Below are 23,292 nucleotides of genomic sequence, written 5' to 3' on the forward strand. Positions count from 1 at the left end.
CTCAGAATTGCGAGTTTATATCTCAGAATTGCGAGTTATAAAGTCAGAATTGCGAGTTTATATCTCAGAATTGCGAGTTATAAAGTCAGAATTGCGAGTTTATATCTCAGAATTGCGAGTTATAAAGTCAGAATTGCGAGTTATAAAGTCAGAATTGCGAGTTATAAAGTCAGAATTGCGAGTTATAAAGTCAGAATTGCGAGTTATAAAGTCAGAATTGCGAGATAAAAAGTCGCAATTACCTTGTTTTATTTTTTATTCATTGGCGGAAACGGGCTTCCATACTAATACTGCACCGCCTGTCTATACAATATAATACCAACCTTCCTTTGCAGTTTCTTCAACTAATACTGCCTTCTCTCTTCTCCTTTGTGCTCGTTTTATCTTCGTGATATTTGTGAAATGGCTGTAGCACTCCCTGTGGTAGCCAGTGTTAGCTGGTTTGACTAACTGGTTTGTAGGTTCCTGGCATTGTAACTTGTATGCCTGTACTGCCTCTTCTGCAATGATACCTTCTCTGCCCTCAAGGTCTTTCCACAGAAACACTGATTTAAAAAATTTCTCCCAACTTATGTCTGTGAAGGGAATGGTGGGTCCACCACTTCCCTCAAATATATGCATACAGCACTTCATGTTTTGCCATTTCTTCCAAGTAAACATGGGCGGGAAAAAGAGTTGTCTGTCTCGTTTTTTCATGACGTTGTGTTTCCAAGCAATACCATTATGTCAAATGTGTTAAATCAGAAGGGTGTATTTATTAAAGATTACAAAGAAATGACAGGACATCGTATGACAAAAGGTGGTTACATAAAATGAAAACAGTACAAATGGATAACGTTACCTCTACATTCTCATTTAGTCAAACTGAATATGTAGCAAAATTAGGTAAAATAGTTATTCTAAATAGAATAATCTTAAATCCTGGGCGCGAAGCGCGCCAGTGTGTCGCGTCACCAACACCGACACTTTCCACGCACGCTATTGGATGAAGGCAACAAATACGTCATGCAGGTCGGACCCCGCACATAGCTGCTTGCTCTATTCGCCGGGAAAATAACCTGGAAAAAGTTACCGATATTATAGTAATGGACAAGGTGTGTGAGTGGCAACAATTTTTATTTGCTTTGTTGAAAAGCGTAGCGGTTGCATATAAAAAACTGGGTTATCCCTCACCACAGATCATTTGAAAACACGAAATCTCCCCTCGGCCCACCGTCTATAATAACTGAACTTCATGTGTACAGAACACAAAACCCAGAGAGAAATAAACGATTATACAGAAGAAATAAATTAAATGTGCTGCTCACCCCGCTCCAATTTGATGATCTCATTAACAGGCTCGATCACTTGTGGTTTCATTAAATACTCATCTGCAAGAATAATAATAATAAAATAAATTAAAAAAGCTAATTAATTATAAATATTCACATACCAGTAATAAAAAGCAACATTTTCCTTGAGAGTCCAAACAGCTGATAAAAACATCACAATAATCCACACCACTCCAGTCCATCAGTTAACATCTGGAGAAGATAAAAGCTGAAACAAATCCAGCATTAAGATGTTTTTAACTTCAAACCATTGCTAAAATATGAGGCCAAAAATCCATAATAACGCTTCCTCCAGTGAAAAAGTGTTCTGGTCTGAATCAGGAGAGACATTTGCACAGATCAAGCAGCGTTTACAAACCAAAACAGCTCTAAACTAATATGTGGCTGGATTTTGATGTGAAAGACAACAGAAGATGCACTTTTTCACTGGAGGAAGCGTTATTATAGATTATGGAAGCAATGGTTTGCAAGTTAAAATATCTTAATGATGGATTAGTTTCAGCTTTTGTCTTCTCCAGATGTTAACTGATGGACTGGAGTGGTGTGGATTATTGTGATGTTTTTATCAGCTGTTTGGACTCTCATTCTGACGGCACCCATTCACTGCAGAGCATCCATTGCTGAGACACTGATGTAATGCTACATTTCTCCAAATCTGATGAAGAAACAAACTCATCCACATCTTGGATGGCCTGGGAGTGAATGAATTTTCAGCAAATTGTTGTTATGTTCACACACAAGTTTTTCATTGTGCAGTAAATGCTTACCGTTCACTTCACACTCTATAGTTTCGGCCATTTCATGGATGACCCCAGCTAAACGAAAGGTCATTTTGCAGGTGTAAAATCCGGTGTCATCGAGATGTACTTTACGTATGTTGAGCATATCTTTATTTGGGGCAAACTTCTCATCTTCTTGAAGGCGATCACAGTTCTGAGAGGAAAGCAGACACAGTAGAGACAAAGACAAAGAGTTTACATCAACTGAAATGTAAGGGTCAAACTGAATGAATGAAGGTGCACAGATCAAAAATAAAACAAAATATATAGTCATGTCAGTTTCTCAATTACCCTCTGAGAGTATAGACACTGAATTTATGCTTTTCGTAGACACTATAATTAGAAGAAGCATGCTCTGCATTAAAGGCATACGTTTTTATCAGTTCATGCATGTGAATTTTGCTGGCAATCGAACCCATGATTTACTGTTTGAGCTTCAGAAAAAAATAAAAAAAATAAATTTAAAATAAAAAAAATATTTCTAAATAATATTCACTTTGTGAAAGTCATATGATTAAAAATAATGTTTACTTTTTTGTAATGTTTAAAAAATATTAATGTTTAAGGTTTCTTGTTTTTACCATTTTTCCCTTTTTTAATATTGTGAATTTTAGTGAATTGAATTCAAGTAGGGTTCATTTGTTCCTTAAACATCTGCCATTTTTATTTAAGAATCAATATCCCCACACTCAAAAAATTAGGCCTGAATTTAATATTTACATATTTGAATTGCATATACAATTTCCATCTATTTAGATTTCAATGTTTTAACAAACTAATAAACTTAACGTGATGCATATTAGTCAGTCATACATAAAGAAACAACTAAAAAAATCATGGATTTACCATATGGATCTATTTGACTTAATCATATAAATTGCTTAGAATCAGCATAAACGTGTTCCCTGTGAAAATTTAATTTATTTATCAGTTAAAATGTATGAGACTGAAACAAATTGGATTTATTGATGATAAATATATAAACATGTTCACTGTAAATTTAAAATATATTCAGTTTATTAGTACTATTACAGAAACCCGACCCGTTTTATTTATGCATGACTGACAAATAGATGAATATAAAACGGTGTCATCCAAATGCATGGCAATATTATATGCAATTCTCATACATTCACCTTAAATTTAGACATAACGTGATTCCTTGACTTGGAGAAGCCATGGAAACTAGTGCAATTTAAAAAAAGTTTCTAAAACGAATATGCATTTTGTTCAACAGAAAATAGATTTGGAAAGCCATTAGGAAGGAGTAAATAATAGCAGTACTTTAATGTTTTTTAAATGCACATTTTAAATTGCTTCAAGGCCTCTCAGACAAACGTCATCAGATATGGGGATAAACAATGCATTCTCTACCTTGTACCATTGGATGGACGGACTGTCCACAATCTCTAAATATCTCCTCAGAGGGCAGACGAGGAGATCACTGACATGAGCGCTGATACGCTGGAGTCCCCTCTGCGGTCTCACACAGCTTTCCGACATCATTTCGGTCACCACCAGCACCGTCGCCTGTTTGTAGCACTCATTTACAGTCCTGATGACATGAAACACAGACGTGTTGCATGACAAAGACATAATACATGCTATTTTAAAGCAATTTCTTAAAAATCTAATTTATTCCAGTATTCTGCATTCAGCTGTCATATTTCTCACACAGCAGTGGCATGGAAAGAGTAAGATATTATGGGGACACACAACACATATGGATGCAAAGGACTAATGCTGCCCTCTGCTGACGGTTTAAGCATTGTCCATTAATGTAGATCAATATTTATCAGTCTTTTTTGTCCTATGTTCCTCAGAACCAGTGTTAATTTTGGCAGGCATTTTTGATTTAGTCTTAGTCCGAAAATGCTTGATAGTCTTAGTCACATTTTAGTCATTTGAGTAATTATTTAGTAACTAATTACACCCAACACTGATCAGCACGACTGCAAATGTGATACTGATTTTATTTATTACGGATTAGACTTACACTACCGGTCCAATCTTTGGAATAATATTTTATAAGCACAAAGTTTTTCAGCCTGGTTCTCATATGCGCTTCCGGTTTTAGTGCTGCCCATTGAAGAGCGTCAGTAAAAAAATGTCACAGTTTTGCATTGTGCTTTGAAAACGGCAGCGGTTTGAATCGAAATCTTATACATTACAGTTTGTCGATCTAAAATGGTAATTGTGCATTTACAGCTGTCAACCACGTCTGTACACAAATAGGCAGTCTGAACTTATTTACACGGCACATTTTATTTTATTTTGGTTGCATATGCACCCTTTATATAAGTTTTTGTTTTGTTTTTGAAGTCTCTTCTGTTCACTGAGGCTGAAATCATGATCAAAAATACAGTAAAAACTGTAAAAATAAAATTAAAAAAGGAAAATATTTTTACAATTCAAGTTAACTGTGTTCTATGTGAATATATGTTAAAATGTAATTTATTTCTTTGATGTAAAGTTGAATTTTCAGCATCATTACTCCAGTCTTCAGTGTCCCATGATCCTTCAGAAATCATTATAATATGCTGATTTGCTGCTCAAGAAACATTTCTGATTATGAGCAATGTTGAAAACAGTCATATTTTTGTGGAAACGTGATGCATACCATTCAAAAGTTTGGGGTGAGCAAGTTATTTATTTATTAATAATGCTTATATTCTGCAAGGATGCATTAAATTGTTCAAAAGTGACATTAAAGACATTTATAATGTAAAGACATTATTCAAAATAAATGCTTTTGAACTTTCTATATCTCAAAACATTTATGAAAATAAAAATGTATCGAGGTTTCCACAAAAATATGAAGCAGCAAAGATTATTTATAATAATAAGAAACAACAAGCTGATAATAACTATTACACAATACTATCATCACAACGCTATGACAATATCCCAAATGTTTGAGAAATAATAATGAACAAATAATATTGCATTTTTGTGTCACATTTCTAATTTTTACTTTGAGCAAAAACACTTAATGCCTGAGTGAAGTGGCTTGGTGCATCCCATGATCCATTGCTTCGGACAGATTCTTATTGATAAACATACAGAATTATTTTTAAAACTCAAAAGGAGAGAGTCCGTTCATACCTGACCACACATGTGTATTTTCCTTGCTGCTGCAGGGTGACGTTGAGGAACCACACTTGTGTTTTCTTGAGCACGACGCTCTGCTCCAGCTCTGTGATCTCAGAGCCCGTTCTCTCATCGTACCATGTGACGTTGTACGGCATTTCTACAGGATTAAAGAAATAATGGATCTGCAGTGGGCACTCCAGTATCGCCACTTCACCGGGGATCGAGAACGTCCGCTCAAACGTCTGTCCGAAATCCCTGCAGGAACCTGTTCACACACATGCATGATGAAGTTAGTAACCAAGACAAAGCAATGCTAGAGAATGATAAAGCATAATACAAGAGCATGAGGACAAAATTAATTAGGTACAAAAATTAAACAATGCTACTATTTTTTTTCATGCATTCCCTACCTGAGAAAGGTTATCGTTAACTAAAACCATTAAAAAAAGCTGCATTCCGTAAGTTTAGCCTCTTTCTCGCCATCTCTGTTGAAAACGTGGTATTGCAGCGAGCTACGAAATTATCTTTATTACGTGGGCTGTACTCTGGCACGGCTTCAGCGCGGATGAATCTAATGTTTTGAGGTAAATGTGTAGCTGTCAGTCACCGCATCGGTGTGAATCAACACTTAGTAATCACAGATTCTAGCCTACGTCTTGGAATATATGACCCAAATCAGAATTTTCACCGTATATTGTCATCTGAACAAGTAACAAGTCTGCCACGTTTGTTCAGATGTGTTTCTGAATCCGCCATCAAAATGATAAATTAAATTTTTCTAGCTGCTGTGAGAAAAGGCTATAAATGAGCCGCCACCTGCAGGATCCTCACATGCGATAGCCTACTAACGGGGACAACTTCTTCATATTTACAGACGTGACGTAATGACGCAGTGTCATGCTCGAAAACCTACCCGTACCACTCAAATTAGAAAACATTATTATTAACTAACTGTTGAGAATCGGGCTGAAGTAAGGCCATAGTTTTGAACACTGGCTGGATATGTACTTGATCAAATATTGATTTCGGATAAGTTTTAACCAAAAAAAAGTTATGGACTGCAGCTTTAAAGTAAAATGTCACATCAAACATTAAAGGGGTCCTATTATGCTTTTTCACTTTATGACTTGTAGTCAGTGTGTAGTGTGTATGTTTGGGCATAAAAAGATCTACAAAGTTACAAATCTCAAAGTTCACTCCAAAGGGAGATATTTTGTTTTTAAAAAAATCCCTTTTCAACAACTACAACGAATGGTTCGTTTGGACTACAAAGTTGTTTTCCGGTGTTTGTGATGTCACAAAGTGGTCCATTAGAATATCATTAAAATAAATCCCACCTACAGAAATTTGAATGGTTGGCGGGTGGGGAGAACGCTTGGTTGAGCTCTGTACGTTTCAAACTCGAAACCTGGGGCTGGTGTTTTTATATCACTGTATTTCTGAAGGAAACCGACTGTCTTCATAAAATTTTGGATGTCATTTTCATTTCATCTTGCATATAATGTCTGATAAAGCAGCGTTTGTGAGCGGAGCTCTGTTTTGTGTACAGCATTATCGGGGAAACCTCACTCTCTCCCGCTCCAACAGCGCCTCCTGCTGGCAGAGAATGAATTTGCATATATATGCCGCCACAAATAGTGTAACTCTGTGGGACTATGATATAAATAAATTCAACTGAATAACAGTTTCACTGCAATTCATGTTATAATGTTAGAATTAAAGAACAATAAACATAATACATATTACCGTTGCACTTATCTGTACATAGTAAATGCAGTTATGTTTAAGCCGTTGTTGACATTACGTGATTTGGCCCAAAAAAACAACAACAATAACGTTACCACTTTAATATGTCTTGCAATATCAGTGCGTGCAAAGGTTCTGTGCGATCCTCAATATTGATCAAGCAATATAGACGAACTTGCTGTTTTAGCAAGGGGGGGGGGCAGTACTGAAACACCGTCTAAGCTGTTCTTCAATCACAACACATTTCGTTTTTTGGAAGGCGGGCCTTCATCAAACCCGGAACTAATCGAGTCGTTTGTGTCAAGCTGGGGAGAGAGGTATTGTAATAATGTAAATTATGTGAAAATAATGTGATTTTCGAACCACCAAGCATGAGAGCATGTTCTAGTACACCCCCAAAACAAAATCAAGACTTTGTAAAAAAACATCATAGGACCCTTTAACAAAATAAAATGCGATATAAAAAAATAATTTCCACTACTTCTCATTTTCATTTTGTTTGAAGTTTTAAAATTACTAAAATAAGCTAAAACTTTGTTAAAACTACATAGACATGTTAAAATAATAATAATAATAAAATGACAAAATACAATTACTAAAACTTAAAATAAATATATTTTTTATTTTTTTCAAAATATTAACAAAAACGATAATATTACTGTATATCAGTGATATTAAAATAACACTGGGGTCAAATATGGTGAAATCTCATATTTAGTGTTTCAAACAGTATATAAAAAAAAAATAAGGTGATTATTTTTTTCCACAACCTTTTTCCGAAATTGTTGTAGTACATAGTACTAAAGTTTGATATATTCAATTCAAAAATATTCAGGAGATAGAGATATTATATATATATATATATAGTGCCCTCCAAAAGTATTGGAACAGAATGTCACATTTTATTATTGGGTGATTCAACACATAGATGTTTTACCAGCTAAGAAGTTCAGCACTTTTAGAGTTTCATCCCTGTATCTGATGTGAGCATAAGTATTGGAGCAGTTGCCTCACAGGTCTTTCTAAGTGATCAGCTGTGTCCTGTTGCATTAATTCTTCAGATATTAAAAGCAGGGAATGTGTTGTATCAGTTATAGCCATTAGATTAGATTAGATTAGATTCAACTTTATTGTCATTATGCAGAGTACAAGTACAGAGCTAATGAAATACAGAAGTGCAAGAATATAGTGTTTTATATACATATAAGTGCAGAGTAAGTGAAGATATGATTTACAGAATGTACAGTGGAATTGCTATATACAGGATTGAGCAGAGTATATACAGAATATAAATAGGAATGCAGTGTAGGGATTGTATGTACATTATGAACAGAGCAATGTAGATTATATAGATTACAGATTATATATACACATTATGAACAGCAGAAACGTGAGAACAGTGGTAATAAATAAATACAGCTGGATGAGTGTGCAAAATATTGATAGAACAATGTATTCTATGCAAAATAGCAGTAGTGCAATATTTTATAGAAATAGTTTACTGTGCTTTGTACAGTAACAACTTTAGACAGTTTATAGTGTAATAACTTTAACAATGTGCAGTCTGTGCAAAATATGAGTAGTGCAAATGCATGTGTGTAAAGTACTGTGACCAGTGCAGTAATAAGCAGGTGCAGGTTAGATTGGTGGTGTGGCGTTCAGAAGTGTCACAGCTTCGGGGAAGAAGCTCTTCCTGAGCCTACTAGTGCAAGAGCGTAGGCACCTGTAACGCCTGCCGGATGGAAGGAGGGTGAAGAGTCCATGGTTAGGGTGAGAGGCATCATTGATGATGTTTCTTGCCTTGCCCAGACAGCGCTTATAATAAATGATCTCAATGGAAGTTAACTGGGTGCCGGTGATCCGTTGAGCAGTTTTCACCACCCGCTGGAGTGCTTTGCGGTCAGATGCGGAGCAATTGCTGTACCATACTGAGATGCAGTTCGTGAGTATGCTCTCAATGGTACAGCGGTAGAATTCCACAAGGATCCTGGGATTCAGGTGAACTTTCTTAAGGCTCCTTAAGAAGTAAAGGCGCTGCTGTGCCTTTTTGACCAGAGTGGAGGTGTTATGGGACCAGGTGAGGTCATCAGAGATGTGGATGCCAAGGAACTTGAAACTCGACACACGCTCCACTACAGCTCCGTTGATGTAGATGGGTGTGTGTGCATGACTCCTAGTCCGCCTGAAATCCACAATGATCTCCTTTGTCTTCTGGGTGTTTAGTTGTAGATTATTGGTGGCACACCACACAGCCAGGTGCTGCACCTCATCCCTGTAGGCTGATTCATCGTCATCCTTGATCAGACCTACCACCGCGGTGTCATCTGCAAATTTGATTATGGTGTTGGAGCCATAAACAGGAACACAGTCATGGGTGAAGAGGGAGTACAGGAGAGGGCTCAGTACGCAGCCCTGTGGCACGCCGGTGTTCAGGGTGATGATGGAGGAGGAGAGGTTATCTAACTTAACAGACTGAGGTCTGTTAGTCAGAAAATCTAGAATCCAATTGCAGATGGGTGTGCTGATTCCAAGCTGGCTGAGCTTGGAGATCAGCTTGGAGGGGATTACAGTATTAAATGCAGAACTGAAATCTATGAACAGCATTCTCACATGTGTGTTTTGACTGTCCAGGTGGGTGAGGGCAGAGTGAAGTGCTGTTGAGATGGCATCCTCTGTTGACCTATTGTGGCGATAGGCAAATTGGAATGGTCTAGTGTAGCAGGGAGACAGGATTTTAAGTGGGATGCAACCAGTTTCTCAAAACACTTGGCAATGATGGGGGTGAGTGCAACAGGACGGAAGTCGTTAGGGACCAAGGCAGTGGAGTGTTTCGCTACTGGTACGATGGTGGAAGTTTTGAAGATAGTGGGGACAGTTGTTTGGGCCAGGGACAGATTGAAAATTTCCGTGAAGACCTCATTACTTCTGTATTCTGAATCTTGCATTCAACGATGACACACAAACCAGGATGAAGACGAGGGAGCTGACTTTGAGAGAAAAACAAGCAATTTGGATGCTAAAAGAAAAGAGGAAGTCAGTTAGAGCTCTAGCAAAAACAAAGGGCATAGAGAAATCAAGAGTTTGGAAACCACCAGCAACCAACAACGACCTGATCGGCTGAGAAAACAACAGTAGCTGATGACAGACAAATCATAAAAGCTGTGAAAATTAACCCTAAAGGACGTGTCTGTAAAATCACCAACAACTTCCAGAAAGCTGGGGTGATGCTCTGACAATCTACTGTCCTCAGGAGACTTTGACACAGAGTTACAGATGCTACACAGCAAGATGCAAACCTCTGACCAGCACCAAAAATAGACAGGCAAGATTAGAGTTTGCAAAAAAGCACAAAGGTGAGCCAGAAGAGTTTTGGAACTGTGTTTATGGAATGACGAAACAAAGATGAACCTTTATCTAAGCGACGGGAAAGCAAAAATGTGGATAAAAAAAGGGAACTGCAATGATCTCAAGCATACAGCCTCATCTGTAAAGCATGGTGGAGGTGGTGTCATGGCATGGGCATGCATGGCTGTCTCTGGAACAGGCCCTCTCATCTTTACTGATGACTTAATGTATGATGACAGTAGCAGAATGAATTTGGAAGGGTACAAAACCATCTTGCCTACCAATATTCAAGTAAAATGACACCAGATTCATTGGGAAGTGAAAAAGTGCTGTTCTTTTTATTTGGTAAAACATCTATGTGTTGAATCACCCAATAATAAAATGTGACATTCTGTAGTTTTGTCTGATATTCATTTTTAATCATATTTGCAAATGTCTTGACTTCACAGCCAACAGAACAATTTTGTCTTTACTGTTTCAATACTTATGGAGGGCACTGTGTGTATGTATGTGTATATATATATAAGTTAATGAGAGATACAGATACAACTTCCTTACCTGAACCTAGAGGTTCTTTAGTTGATATTACACCACATTCAGCTGCCCAAAGTACAGCGACCAGAAAAACGAGGGACGACCGATCCATATCTGTAGAGTAAGAAATGTCAAAATGATTGAATTTATATATAGGTCTTTATAATGTTAAATATTTGATAAACGTGTGTGTTGCTGTTGTTTTTTCAAACATTTCCATGACATCTCAAGGCCTGCAATCACAACTATTTGCAGATTTTCCATTACCCAGTATATACTACTAGAAAACCCTATAGATAAGATTCAGGCACTCTTGAATGTCCTCTTCAGCTTTTATGATGTTGTTAGTCGTGTTTGATGAACTTTGAACCTCGTGTTTACTGAAAGTGAACAGTGTTTGAGAGACAAAGTTCAAGCCAGGACCAGGGTTAAAAAACATGACATTTTCTCACTATGCTCATTTCTCTATAAAAGTAAATATGTCAAATGAAACACACAAAATCAATTACACACATATGTGGGAATTAAATGCACACTTAAATGCAAATTAGTTTTTTTTAAAGAAAATTGGTGTACGTCTGAATTTCACTCAGGAATTACTAGTAAATTTCACAAATAATTACAAAGAAACGGAATATAACACATGAAAGGATAAAAACTGAAATATTATTTTCTTGCAAAAATGTTTTTAACTTAAAAAAATGACATCTAATTAGAAACAAACAAACAAAAAAAACACAAAATAAGACTGAAAAATTATTCAGAGATGCACAAGTGCAGTAATATATAATCTGATGACCAACTCTTAAATAACTAAGCTTAAGCAATCTGCAAATACTTGATTTCTACTCTCACTTCCCTCTCCTCCAAGAAACGCCGATGCATGGGAAATGCTGACTAGAGCTGAAGCTCAACAGTGATGATCCAGCAATCGACCGCTAAAACGAGTCATTCTTGCACAACAGTTTCATTCTTTAAAAGAGCAGACTACATGGCTGCATTTAAGAGGAACTTAACGTGCTTGCTCAGCGTTAAAAATGGGAATTTGAGGAATAAAATAAGTGCGCTCTGGAGAAAAAGGGAAGATTTTGTCATTAAACATGATCTAAGAGTACATGGTCTACATTAAACCTGAAGCTTAACTAACCAAACCTTGATTTGCTCATAATCTCCAAACGCTCATCCAGATGTTCAGTGGATTGCCAAATATTTACTTCACAGTTAGTAAATTGTTTTTAATGGGCAAAGACATCAGTTATTTCCACTTGTATACACACAATTAGTTAATTTTTATTATTCCTATTAAACACTCTTCCTAATAAAACCAGCAAGCCATGCTAATAATTTTAAAGGGATATTACAAAAGTAGCTAATCATTAGTAACAAGTAACTGACTATTCCTTTGAGCTTGATTTTCCATTTTAGTTTGAAGAAATTTAGCATCACATCAGTGTCTCAGCAATGCATGCTCTGCAGTGAATGGGTGCCGTCAGAATGAGAGTCCAAACAGCTGATAAAAACATCACAATAATCCACACCACTCCAGTCCATCAGTTAACATCTGGAGAAGACAAAATTATGTGTTTGTAAGAAACATTTTTAAGACATTTTTATCCTCAAATCACTGCTAAAATACTATTCCATAATTCATACAATACCCATTCAAAAAAAAAAAAGCCACCACCAGGATTTAACTAAGCAAATAGGTAAGATCCTCCCATTGGATAATTACTGCATGGATGGTTATGTTACGTGCCCAAAGAATGAGGTCAGCTGACTACCTGAATATTTTTTTTTGGATGGGCAGTGCATGTCACCTCATCTGAATCAGGAGAGAAATATGCAGACCAAAAACCTTACAGGCCCTAGTTCAGCCCAAAATTTAATTTCAATAATTTGTCATTATTTTCTCACTCACATGTTGCCACAAACCTGTATTAATTTCTTTCTTGTGCTGAACACAAAAGATGATATTATGAAGGATATGGGTAACCAAACAGAAGCTGGTCCACATTTGATAGCAGGAAAAAATACTATGGAAGTCAATGAGGACTAGCAACTGTTTGCTTATTTACATTCTTCAACATAACATTTACGTTCAGCAGAAGAAAGAAACTCATTCAGGTTTAAAACAACTTGAGAGTGATGGTATAAAAATAAAACACTATGACAGAACTGACAGACAGATGACAATTTTAATGTTAATAAAAAACAAAAGAGAAAAATCACTCACTATTCTTGACTAAAAAAATGTTGCACAGTCGCTTTAATGGGAATAAATCTATATATATTTTAAATATATTTGTTCATTCAATTTCTTGAATGCTAAATATACCTACTGTACCTCAAAATAAAGCACTGTTTATTTAATTTGTATATTATGTGTATTCGTAATGCGTTCTTATTTTTTTAATAACAAAGATAAAATAAGATTTCAATAATAAGATAAGATTTTTTTCAAGATTTCTTTTTTTTTTTTTTATATTTTGTTACCTTGATTTTTTTTTCTCCAACAGGGAGATTAGTTTGGCTGTACTGTTTAGACAACTTGCAAAATAGTAAAACCAACATGACAAAGAATCGTGATAAAATCGTGATTTAAAAACAAAAAAAAAAACAAATTCATATGAAATTTATGCCGTATCGCCCACCCCTACTGCACCCATTCACTGCCATTCATATACTAAATTTCTCCAAATCTGTTTCCATTAAGAAAAAAACTCATCTACATCTTTGATAGCCTAAAGGTGAGTCAGTTCTCATCAAATTTTCATTTTTGGCAGAACTAATCCTTTAATATGACCAGGTCTAAAAACACCCTGCAACTGTTAAAGGCGTGTTGGATAAGTTTGGGTTGATTCATATAAACATTTGCAATCCAGTTTGACAATTTCTGCTAAGAACTGGAAAAACAAATAAGAAGAAAATGGATCAGAATAATGAACCTGATTTTCAAGTACAGCTAAATTTTGGGTGGCACTGGTTTTAAGAAATGACAATCCCCGATGATAAAGAACGACACTCATTACTGACCTGGGAAAATGTACTTTAACATGCCAAATCATTATAATAGTTCCACAATTTCCTGACAGGGTGAAGCACTAATGTCTAAATGTCTAAGAGAACAGACAGGGAGAAAACCGTTTAAGTGTTGACTTCCCATAACAACAGATTTCACTACTGCAGCATGAAGTTTCATAATAGCAATGCGTCTGTCATTTGCTTAAAGCCTGTGATTCAGTGCAAACATATTTGTGTGAGGACATGCTGTACTATTCAAATGCATCTCAAATAAGCGCCATTCTACGAAACACGTGCCTTTTTCAGCTATGAGATGCATGAAAACACTGCTGATGACTTCAGCTTAATGACTCTTTCTGGGTCAACATAATAACTAGAGTGCAATCAAATAAATCCATATCAAAGCCACAAATCAAACACTTCCTATTGTCTGCCCCATTGTCCACACTTGAGTGAATTTGTGTTTCTCATGATATTAAAGACTTTAAGGCTTCTGCTTAAATGGTTGAAACACTTAATTCATTAATGCATTAATACATCTTTACTTGACCCTCTAACTCTAGCACTATCTATTCTAATTGTATTTTATCTATGTCTTTTTATTAAAAAATAACAATAATAATATTTATCTGTACTGCGTTAGGCTAACCAAGACTTGTAATAGCACTTGCACGTTGTTGCTCTTTTGTTGGTTTTGATTGCTTCTTATGTCCTCATTTGTAAGTCGCTTTGGATAAAAGCGTCTGCTAAATGACTAAATAAAAAAATTAATAATGCAATAGTGTAAAATTGTCTATGCTTGAATTTTTTTCATGCACCTAAAATTTTCATTAAATAAAAAACGTTAAATATGAGAAGTAAATGCATCATTACTTGTGCAGCACATGTCTTCTTTCTTTCTTTCTTTCTGATATAAAAATACACAGGAATCTGTTGAACAAACATGTCAAGTTAAATGCTAAGGATTTGACCTCACCGCATGTTTACAGAGGAAATCTGGGAAAGCTCAGAAACAAAAAACCAGGGAAGTCAAGTTATGGATATAAAACAATATAACAATATAACAGCACAGATGGTGCCATTCACCGCAAACAAACCAACCAGGATCTTACCTACAGTCGTTCCCAAAGCATCATGATTCCCTTCAGTAAAAACTGGCCTTGAACTCGAGTCAACTACATGTTTAACGCTCTTCATCTGACCCTAAAGAGCACCTATATGGCCAGACTATCGTGACACTTCTCCATAGTCACAGGAATGTTTGAGAAAGCGCATTTGGCAATATCCTCTCCGCGTTTGGGACGCTTCCTCTCCCACGCCTCAGAAAGTTGCGCAATAAACAAGCGAGGCGAAGAAAAGTAGTTTGACTTGATGCTGCTTTCACTGAACCTTAATCATTTTCTCACTTATGACTTAAACTGCTTCTTTTTAACAACATTTCAAGGGTTGAGGGACTGAAATGAACTTAAATCTGTTTACACGTGACCTAATCTTGGTCCAGCGCCGCTGTTCTGAAATATTCGGTGTCTGAGATGATTTTCTGTGACGCTGGGCGGAGCTTACATGAATATTCATGAGTTTCCTGTTTCGTGATAAAGCGTCACTGAAAATATCAGCGCACTCTAGAATCATCACAGCACAGAAAGTTTGACGTAATGTAATTATGTTTCAGTGTCAGTGGCGATCTACATTATCTTTTTTCTTTTTCTTTTAGCTTTTGAAGTTTGGTTCATATGAGCACAGTAGTTTGTAGATTGTATATGTTATGTTTGATTTCACGATTACACGCAGAATCGCTTTCATTTCAATGCTTGTGCCAGAACTAGTTAGATTTACCCCCAGTTTCAGCAGCCCCTCACTGCAGAACAAAGATCCAGGGAGCGGGGTTGGATGCACATCTAGGGGGTGGAGATGGGTGGGTTTAGGGATCAGGGGCTGGAGATGGTAGGTGTAGGGGTGGGGAAGGGTGGGTTTAGGGATCAGGGGGTGGAGATGGTAGGTTTAGGTCTATGTAAGGTGGGAGGAGTTGGATCTAGATCCAACCACACCCCCTGGATCTTGTGTTCTGCAGTGAGGACCATCTCCCCAGTTTCACAGACCAGGCTTAAGCCAAGTCTCAGACTAAAATGTAAGTCTGAGCTGTTTCAACTGATCTTAAAATATATCTGTGCCTTTGTTTTGTCTCAAGATGAACACCAGTAATGTTTTTTTCTTAGGCACATTTAGAAAAAATACTTAAATGTCCTAATTGAACTATGGCCTAATCCTGGCTTAGTCTAAACCAGGGGTCCTCAAATCTGGACCATTCCTGCAGAGTTTAACTCTAACCCTAATCAAACACACCTGAGCTCCTAATCAGAGTTTTCAAGACCATTAGAAAATCACAGGTAGGTGAGTTTGATCAGGGTTGGAGCTAAACTCTGCAGCAGATTGGACCTCCAGGGAAAGATTTGAGGAACCCTGATCTAAACCCTGTCTGTGAAATTGAACATGTTAAAAACTGCATTTTCATTGCATTGTATTGTATTACATGTTTGATAGAGTATTTGAGACATTGTACAAAGTAAAATACTGTGAGCAGTATAAAAAAACAATATCCACCTTATTTTTTAATGCAAGCGCCGGCATTTTGTAACTTAAATGTGTGAGACTTCCAGTGTTATTGCTCTTCCAGTTATTTTAGCAGTAAAAAAATTCTAATTTCTAATCTTACAGTAGCCTACATTTAGGCTTTATTCATTACTTATTTTTATTCAGTTTAACTTTTATTTTATTCAAATGTGTTGTTCACATGTAGGCAACAAGACATTTTTCTTCAAATGTGACGTGAATGTGATTTTCTTGGATTAAAATATATAGAGGACAAAATATATTCTTTAAAAAATATTAACATTTTCAAAATAATTTTTAAAACTATAATATATATTGGTATAATATAGTCTATGTATATATATATATATATATATATATATACACACACACACACACACACACACACACACACACACACGTTGGTTTTTGTGGTTTATGGGGACTCTCCATAGGCGTAATGGTTTTTATACTGAACAAACTGTGTGTGCTATTGCCCTACACCAACCCTACACCTAAACTTAGCCCTCACAGGAGACTTTGTGCATTTTTAGATTTTCAAAAAAACACCATTTAGTATGTTTTTTAAGCCTTTTGAATTACGGGGACATAGGCAGTGTCCTCATAAACCACCTTCATATTGTAATACCTCTGTCATACCCATGTCATTATACAAATTTGTGTCCTCATAAACCACACACACACACACACACACACACACACACACACACACACAGGGGGGATGAACAAATTAAGAAGTGCAAAATAAAGTGCAATAAAACAAAGCATATTTAAAAAGCAGCTCATGTTTGGCATGTTATAAAAGCTTTACAGAAATCAAAATAGTGAAAAAATAAAAAGCATTTGATTCAGGAGCAAAGATCAGGATTTGGAGTTATGTGCAAACATTTAAATTATATTATTATAACAGGCGGCTCTTGCCTGACTAGTAAGTGAGATTTGAGGCTGTAACTCCCAGACACTTTTATGGTAGAATAATTATAATAGTAGAAGAAGAAAGTCAGAACAAACACAGTCGGACTCCAGCAGCATCCTGGATATTATCCGGGATTATCCCATGCAATATCCTCTATGGAGTTAAGCTATGCACCTTCAGACATACTCTATGAAGATTTATATTATTGTTCAGTAGCAACTATTTGAATATAAGTATAGATGTTCTTCACTAACCTTATAAAATAGTGCAGACATTCACTTCTGCTGATTTTCTTCAGTTCTCTCGACAGTAACTCGTTTACAGAGGTTTATTTCTGTTCTGGTTCTTGAATGTCACATATTTCTTCTGTCTGTCAGAATGGCTTTTTATATTCATGATCTGGTCAATGGTCAGCAGCAGGGGATTCATCATCAGCTCATGATGCTTCGAAGGTCTGGGAAAAGAACCTCCCATTTCCTGTTGTTGTATAATATAGAAATAAATCATTTTTTCCCTTCATAATTTTTTCTTATTTTCTTCTGCAGGGCCAAGGACTTTTCCTCCAGTTTGTGGAGCTCAGAGTTGACCTCCACTTCAGTTTGGACAGGAGGAGCGAGAACTGGAAGCAGAGACAGCATCTGTTCCTCTCAGTTCTGCTCCAGCGAGCCACACTCCTTCCCATGATTCCTCACTCTGGGTCGCAACCATAGATGCCTGCCTTTGAGGAAAAATACAGCCTCTCAAATATTCTTCATAATGGAAATTTAAGGCAATGTGCATTTACTAAAACTATCCTTGAAATAAATTAAATGAAACATAAAAACCTTAAAAAATATATTGAAATACAAATATTACCAATTAAAAAAAATAAAAATAATAATAAAATATATATATATATGTTTTAAAAAACAAATATGAAACATTTAAAAACAAATTTTATTTCAGCTTGTTGTCAAGGCAAACTTTCTCATTTTCATTTAGTTTAACTTGATATGAAATACTACTAAAAGCAATAAGAAAATAAGAACTAAAACTGTAAACTAATAAAAACTAGTCATATTTAAAAAAAAACTAATAGAATAAAATAAACATGAACTAAAATTTAAATCAAAACATTCAAAATATTTTTTTAAAGAAAAACACGCAGTTATTAAATGAATAGAGTGCTTGTCTAAAAGGGGCAATTTTCTTTTTAAAGAATAGAATTAGGATAGAGAATTATAGAGTTAGAGGGTCAAATAAAGTTGGAAGAGATGTGTTTTTGGCCAATTCTTGAAGATGACTAAGGACTCATCTTAATTTCCACTCCAATTATGATGCGGACACTAGTTGTTAAATTTAGTAAATAAAATGTAATAATTAAATTAATTGTTTTTTTTTTTACATTCAAACACATCATACACATCAAATATGATGGAATGCAAAATAGAAACCTTTTCTTTTGAAACCCCAAAAATATGTTAAATATGCCAAACATCTTATGGCCACAAGAGAGCGAAGTCGTTTATTTATGCATTACTACGTTATCAAACACTGTCACTTTGGGCTCTATTTAATATACATTATTACATTATGATAGAAATGAAATAAATCAGATTAAAAACTAGATGACAGAAAAAAACACTGTAAACGTAGTCGACAGAAAGCAGCAATCGTCGTCAACTGAGTGAAAAATACTAGATTATGTTAATATGAGGCTGTATCCAGAGTGTTGTATCGCTGTGATTATCATATGTTAAACAAGGTTTTGCACACAAGCATTATAGTTTATTAGAAAGTGTCCTTTTCTTTTCAAACAGGAAGAAATGCTGAGAGGCTACAACAGAGGGTAAACATCCACACATTTATATTAATACTCAAAAATGTATTAAACAAACCAGTTTCTCAGATTGTGTGAGCAGATTTACATCATTTCAAGTTCAGGTAACGATGCAAAAAGACTTAGTTTTATTGTACTTAGGCATTGTATATTGTATAGTGACTTTCAATCAAGAAATAATAATATATGTACATATATAGAAGGCCTCAATTCATGCTGGTCATTAACGTTTTTATATAGTGAATAAATGTTATTGCTCTCAGTGTGGTTTGTAAGTAAATCTCTGACATTACTTACCCGCTTCTCTGTTGCATGTTTACAGGCACTTCTTGCTTTTATCTCTATAGGCAACGCTGCTGTAGAAATCACCACATGATATCTTTGCAGAAGTGGTGAGAGAGTGTTTCCTCAAAAATACACGCATGTTTTGGGCAAAATTTAGACTTTAAGAATCAGCTCCCTTTCAAATGAGTGTGAATTTGGATTGAATCAGACACAGCACACAGTATGTTTGATTAAATTACAGAAAATAATGAAAGAAAAAAAGAAATTCAACAGTCACATTAATTAAACAATAAATATACACACACACATACTGTACATACATTAAATTGATGCACAATATTTCAGACATTTCTTAGAAATAAGAAATATACACTCTAACAAATGCTGGGTTAAATACAACCCAGTGCTGGGTAAAATATGGATGAACCTAGCGATTGGGTTGTTTAGACCCAGCGGTTGTCAGGTTAAACATTTAACTCAACTGTTGGTTGAAAACAACCCAGCATGTGTTCTGTCCAATATTTACCCAGCACTGGGTTGTATTTAACCCAGCATTTTTAAAGTGTAGCTTACAGTTGTTTTTCTCAATAAACATATTTATAAGTGAAATATGATTTTCATTTCGCCACACATTCAAAAAAACAACAACTTTTTAATAAAATAAAATAAAAATAAAATATGAATTAAGTACAAATTGTTATAGGTGCATATAACAATTAACAACTCATAACATGTCGTTTAAAAAATAATTATTTGTTCTAGGTGCGTCAGTGTTATTTTAGTATTATTTACATTTAGTATATAGTAGTATAAATGATATTAATATTTTGAATTAGCTTTAATTCATTTTGAATTCATTTTTAGATATTAGGTTTCAATTTTAATAATCGTGTGTGATTTTGTATAATGTAGAAACATTTTTTGTTTTTGTTTACACACACACACACACACACACACACACACACACACACACACACACACGTTGGTTTTTGTGGTTTATGGGGACTCTCCATAGGCGTAATGGTTTTTATACTGAACAAACTGTGTGTGCTATTGCCCTACACCAACCCTACACCTAAACTTAGCCTCACAGGAGACTTTGTGCATTTTTAGATTTTCAAAAAAACACCATTTAGTATGTTTTTAAAGCCTTTTGAATTACGGGGACATAGGCAGTGTCCTCATAAACCACCTTCATATTGTAATACCTCTGTCATACCCATGTCATTATACAAATTTGTGTCCTCATAAACCACATAAACATGCACACACACACATTTAGATACACAGACATACAAACATATATACACACATTTCTATTTCGATTGTAGTTTACAGTAGCAACACTGCTGTGCATGATGACGTTTATGGGTCATTCATACTGAAAATGCATTTAAAACGGCACTTTATACATTTTTGTCCTATTCTTCTTCTAAAAGGCATTTTGAAAGCATCCTCAGTTCAATTCTAAAAGCCACATAATCCTGATGCATGTAAATGCAGTCGTGGAAATAATGCTCATGAATGCTGGTTTTGGTGTTATTCAGCTTGGCGGCAGCTGCACTCTGACCTCTACAGGTTCATTTACGCAGGTGAGAGTTAAAGCCAATCCACCGCTCCATTGTGTCTCCCAAATTCCCATCAATCGCTCCTGAGCAGATCCGGGCCTTTGGAAAGACGCCAGAGTTCTTCAAGGACCAGCGTCTCCATTGTGCATCTGGGCCTCATGTGCACTGTTAGATAGCAGTTGCTTCTCTTGTTTCCTCAAGTGTTGGACTTTCTTGGAAAAATCTGCTACCTTGAAGGCTCACCTTTCCATTCTTCTTGAAAGCTCACAGTCTGTTGTGGAGAAAAGAGCTTTAGAAGCTGTTAAACAGCAGAGGACAGAATAAAGGACAAGAAGAGGTCTCGTCTGCTGCTTTCAACACTGTGTGTGTCTGGGTGTTTTGGTTTAACAGAAAACTACATTGAGAACGAACTGATTGTATTTCTGTGCAGTGTGCATTGCTTTTTGCAGCTGCTTTTTGTATGCAACACATAATATGCAAAAAATAAATGAATAAAATAAATATTATAATATGTTTTGCCAGTGAAACAGATGTGTGTTTTTCTGTCTGCTGCAGAGAGTATGGCCATTATTTTGAACTAAAACTAAATTAGAACCATAAAAAAATTAATTACTCGAAATAAAAGTTAACTGTAATCTGATTACATAATTAGTGTTACTTGTAATGTAACACTGTTGGCAACATTTTTCATTTAATTTAACTCTAAGTACTAAATAACTAAAACGAATAAATAAAAAATAATTTAAAAGATATGTAGTCTTATTAAAAATAATAAAATTGACAAAACATATAATTTATATAATAACTTATTATTTTATCAATGACACTAAAATAACAGGTAGATATATTCCTGAGGGCGATTGTTTCATTACATTTAAATGGTTTACTTAAAGTGATTTATTTCTACCACTAGAGAGCACAATTTCACTGATTTGTGTTTTCAGTACAATCAAAAAGAGCTGAATTCAGAATAGCATGGGCCTCCTACATACTGTAGCCTACTCATACTGTTGCTACTGTATATAAAAAAAGACAGTAAGAGTAGTATGCTAGTACGCTATTCTACATTTCACAGCATGCACTCAATTCAATGTACTTCTTTAAGTGTGTATTTATTTCCTGGACATAATGCATCCATCATTTTGGCATCGTCCTTTAACCTGTATGTCCTTTAATGTGACATAATAACAACAACCACAGAAATACATTCTCTGGTGGATGAATTAACCACAAGGAAATCTTTGTTATTTGAGAGATGCTCTACTTACAATTCCCAGCCATTTTGGTTTTCAACCTTTCAAATCAGCTCCCATGGCATTATGGGAAAGCATCTACTGGTTGCACACTTCAAATGATTTGATTAAAACAGTAGCTCGTCACTCATAAAACTATCACTTGAACAATCAAAATGCATTGCAAAGAGAAAAGTTCAGATGAAATATAAAACTTTTTTAAAATTTAAAATTTTTTTCTCCAGTTTGGGCTTAAAACAAAGACATGCAAAGAATGCTGGTAAATTTGTTTACATCCACAGCAACATCCAGGTTATAGAAAGAAAAAGATGTGGATTGAATTTGTCTTATAGGCCTACCGTTTATAATGTTTAACCAATGACAGAACAAATTGTTTCTGCCTTTTTGGTTCTGCTGTTTCATCTTGGCATGCACTGTGAAAAGTTCTTGATCAATCAATAAATCATTTTAAAGCACGCTAAGCATATTAATAAAAATTCCAGATAAAAGAAAAGGATAAAACATACAACGCAACACAATAAATTAAAAAACAATGAAAAAAAAGAGATAGGAAGCCCCAAAGCGGTTATCAAATTTGTAAAAAAAATTAGTAAAAAAAAAAAACAACAACAAAAAACCTAACCTTTGCAGTCTCTCACAAAACTATCAATTTCGCCCGAGAAACTAGCGTTCGCTGCCAAAACACTTGTTTTTTTTTACCCCCACCTCATATTATTTCCATCACAAAGGAATTATGATCAAACGCAGACTTTCTGGAGGGAACGCAGTGAAAAGTCACTTAAATATATATAGGCCTAGGCCTATATATTTTTACCCTTCACCGGATCCATTTAGCGGCTCTGTAATAAAATCCACTTACACTAATCCACTGAAACATTTAGGAACTATTATAAGCCCTACGAAAGAGTTTGCTTTAAATCTGAAAAACATACTTTTTATCATATAGCCTACATTTCATTTGACAGTTGTGTGGCCTAGTTATCTCAACCAAT

The 23,292-nt window shown here is 35.4% G+C and overlaps 1 protein-coding gene across 4 annotated transcripts; it reads right to left on the bottom strand.

The window, feature by feature from the left end:
* Window positions 1-735: 735 nt before the first annotated feature.
* LOC306877138 (interleukin-1 receptor type 2-like) lies at window positions 736-19,543 on the bottom strand. Of its 4 annotated transcripts, XM_079428677.1 has the most exons (9): window positions 14,962-15,108; window positions 14,723-14,779; window positions 12,224-12,389; window positions 10,853-10,942; window positions 5,216-5,468; window positions 3,485-3,665; window positions 2,099-2,264; window positions 1,308-1,370; window positions 736-1,058 (listed from the first exon to the last, which is right to left on the bottom strand). In XM_079428677.1, the coding sequence occupies exons 3-9, from the start codon at window positions 12,246-12,248 to the stop codon at window positions 1,039-1,041; spliced, it is 798 nt and encodes a 265-aa protein (XP_079284803.1). In that variant the 5' UTR covers window positions 12,249-12,389; window positions 14,723-14,779; window positions 14,962-15,108; the 3' UTR covers window positions 736-1,038. The 4 variants fall into 4 exon arrangements, with proteins under 4 accessions (XP_079284803.1, XP_079284804.1, XP_079284802.1 ...); XM_079428678.1 differs by lacking the exons at window positions 12,224-12,389; window positions 14,723-14,779; window positions 14,962-15,108 and adding exons at window positions 17,630-18,093; window positions 19,492-19,543; XM_079428676.1 differs by lacking the exon at window positions 14,723-14,779 and having other exon boundaries at window positions 14,962-15,396.
* Window positions 19,544-23,292: the final 3,749 nt, after the last annotated feature.

This window comes from Barbus barbus (genome assembly GCF_936440315.1).
Source record: "Barbus barbus genome assembly, chromosome: 11".
Classification (NCBI taxonomy): Eukaryota; Metazoa; Chordata; class Actinopteri; order Cypriniformes; family Cyprinidae; genus Barbus; species Barbus barbus.